We start from the raw sequence: 2,571 nt of genomic DNA, 5'->3' as shown, positions 1-2,571 counted from the left end.
CCTCCTGGGTTCAGGCAATTCTCCTGCCTCAGCCTCCTGACTAGCTGGGATTACAGGCACGCGCCACCATGCCCAGCTAATTTTTTGTAGTTTTAGTAGAGACGGGGTTTCGCCGTGTTGACCAGGATGGTCTCGATCTCTTGACCTCGTGATCCACCCGCTTCGGCCTCCCAAAGTGCTGGGATACAGGCGTGAGCCACCGCGCCCGGCCCTAAGACATTTTTGAACCCTCTTAATATCTTAGAGACACTATCATAATTCCATGTTTGCTTGGAAACATGCAAGTCTACCCTGTACTATATAGAGAAAACCTTTAAAGCTTTTAGCTCCTTGAGTGCCATCTTTTTGAGAAATTTCAACTGGTCTTGTATAACCCCAACTTAAAGTGTAAAATTTAATCCATATGAGAAAAAAGAAAGAGGAAAACTATGCCAAGAAGCAAAATCAGGAGGGCTTAGGTAGTGCTCACTGATAAGTTACGGGAAATAGGTCAAGAGTGGATGATAATAGTTACATTGCTTATTCCTAAATCCCCTGAAGCCAACATTAGTGAAAACTAAATAATAGATGATGGGATTGGGTTGATTGTTATTTTAACAAAGTAGAGATTGAAGAGGCCTTGGGGTAAACCCTTTTAGAGCAGCCATTCCATATTTTGTTTTAGACTGTCTATTGACTCTCCCCTGTGTAGGAAGTGGTTGGTGCCTTAGTGACCCATATCTGCAGTGGGAATGAAGCTGAAGTTGATACTGCATTAGATGTCCTCCTAGAGTTGGTGGTATTAAACCCATCTGCTATGATGATGAATGCTGTCTTTGTAAAGGTATCTCATTGGCTTCTTGTACTTTAGATACTGAATACTATAATTGGTGGGAGGAGGTGGGAAGGAGGTGAAATAATGGGCAAGTCATATAAATAAAAAGTGACTATTCTGTGTGTTAATTCATTCAGTAAACACTTCTTTATACTTAATCTATGGGCTAAGCTCTATTCTGGGTGCTGTGCATGTAAAGTAGGTCCTTGCCTTTGATGTTAAAGACTAAAACACATAAGCAAGTCACTATAAATACAACATGGTGAATTTTTCCAGTAACGTACTATAGATACAACAGAGCAAGAATAATTATTTAGCCTGGGAAGCTGGAGAAATCTTCAAAGAAGCAATTTGAGTGATTGTTGAAGGATGGGAATGGTTGACAAGAGAAAGTAAGGGAAGTGGATTCTAGACAGAGAAAAGTTTGAGCAGAAGCAAATTGGTGCCCAAGTCAATGGTGTGACTTGGAGAAATGGGAAGCAAACAAGCATGACTGAAGTATAGGATATGTATGGAGAGGAGTGGTGGGAGGTGAGGCTGTTAAGATACAGGACAGGCCCATGTTGCAGAGAGTCTCAAATAACCTGCTAAAGAGTTTCAACTTTATTTTCTAGATAATAGGGAGCTATTACCAGTTTTTAGATAGAGCTGACCTAATCTACTCGACTTTGACAGATAACTCAGGAGGCTATATAATGGGTGGATTGGAGACCGCTGAAATGGTCTAAGGGAATGAGAGTAGGGTCAGATTTTGGTTGCGGGAATGCAGAAGAAATGATGGTTTAAGAGACAATTTGGTGTTAGAATTAACATGACTTGGTGACTGTTAAAAATATGGTGGCAATAAGAAACAGGAAAACTAGGTCTGAGTTTATCATCTTAGAACACTAGGTGAATGGTTGTGTCATTTCCTGAGACCAGGAGGGAGAACATCTTCTGTAGGAAGTATGATGAGCATTCTGGGATAGCCACATGTAGATGGTTAGCAGATAGTTGAAAATTCTGGTTTGGAACCCTGTGGGGCACCCTTTGGTAGAAGATTTAATTTGGGTATTCGTAACCGTATAAATGTGAGCTCAACTGAGGCAATTTAGAGGCAGAAGACCATAGAAGCTTAGAAGAGCACAGACATTTTGAGAACGTTGCAGTTTAAGTGGTAGACTAAAGCAAATGTCCATAGAAGGAAAATGAAAAAACTAGAAGATGAGTAATGTGAACTTGAAGGATATCAGGTAGCAAAAGCCTAGGAATGAGTTTCAAGACTGAGGGATTTATCTCCAGTGTTGGATACTGTAGGAGTTGAAGATGGAGCATAGGTTATTGGCTTTGGTAATTAGGATAGCTCTGTTAACCTTTGAAAGAACAATGTAAGTTGAATTATAAGGATGGAAGCCAGAGAGCAGTAACTTGAAAACTGGGGGAATAGAGTCAATATTGAGAAGCATCAAGGAGGAGGAGAAAATAAGAAAAGTAGCTTAAGAGAGAAGCTGGTTGCAAGAGAGATATTTTTTAGATGAGGAGGTTTGAGGTTGCTTTTAGGCTGAGAGAAGATTCAATAGAGAGGAGGAAATGGAAATTTTTTTAAATTAAAAGTTTATGGGCCAGGCACGGTGGCTCACGCCTGTATCCCAGCACTTTGGGAGGCCAAGATGGGTGGATCACGAGATCGAGACCATCCTGGTCAACATGGTGAAACCCCGTCTCTACTAAAAATACAAAAAATTAGCTGGGCATGGTGGCACGTGCCTGTAGTCCCA

The 2,571-nt window shown here is 41.0% G+C and overlaps 1 protein-coding gene across 1 annotated transcript in view; it reads left to right on the top strand.

Moving 5' to 3' along the window:
• The window catches only part of FANCD2 (FA complementation group D2), a 65,735-nt gene that overhangs the window by 20,105 nt on the left and 43,059 nt on the right, over positions 1 to 2,571 (top strand). The window contains 1 exon segment of the mRNA XM_037728855.1: positions 690 to 823. Within this exon segment, the coding sequence (XP_037584783.1) occupies positions 690 to 823 (134 nt within the window).

This window comes from Cebus imitator, unplaced genomic scaffold, assembly GCF_001604975.1.
Source record: "Cebus imitator isolate Cc_AM_T3 unplaced genomic scaffold, Cebus_imitator-1.0 Scaffold281, whole genome shotgun sequence".
Classification (NCBI taxonomy): domain Eukaryota; kingdom Metazoa; phylum Chordata; class Mammalia; order Primates; family Cebidae; genus Cebus; species Cebus imitator.
This window is presented reverse-complemented; position numbering and strand designations above follow the sequence as displayed.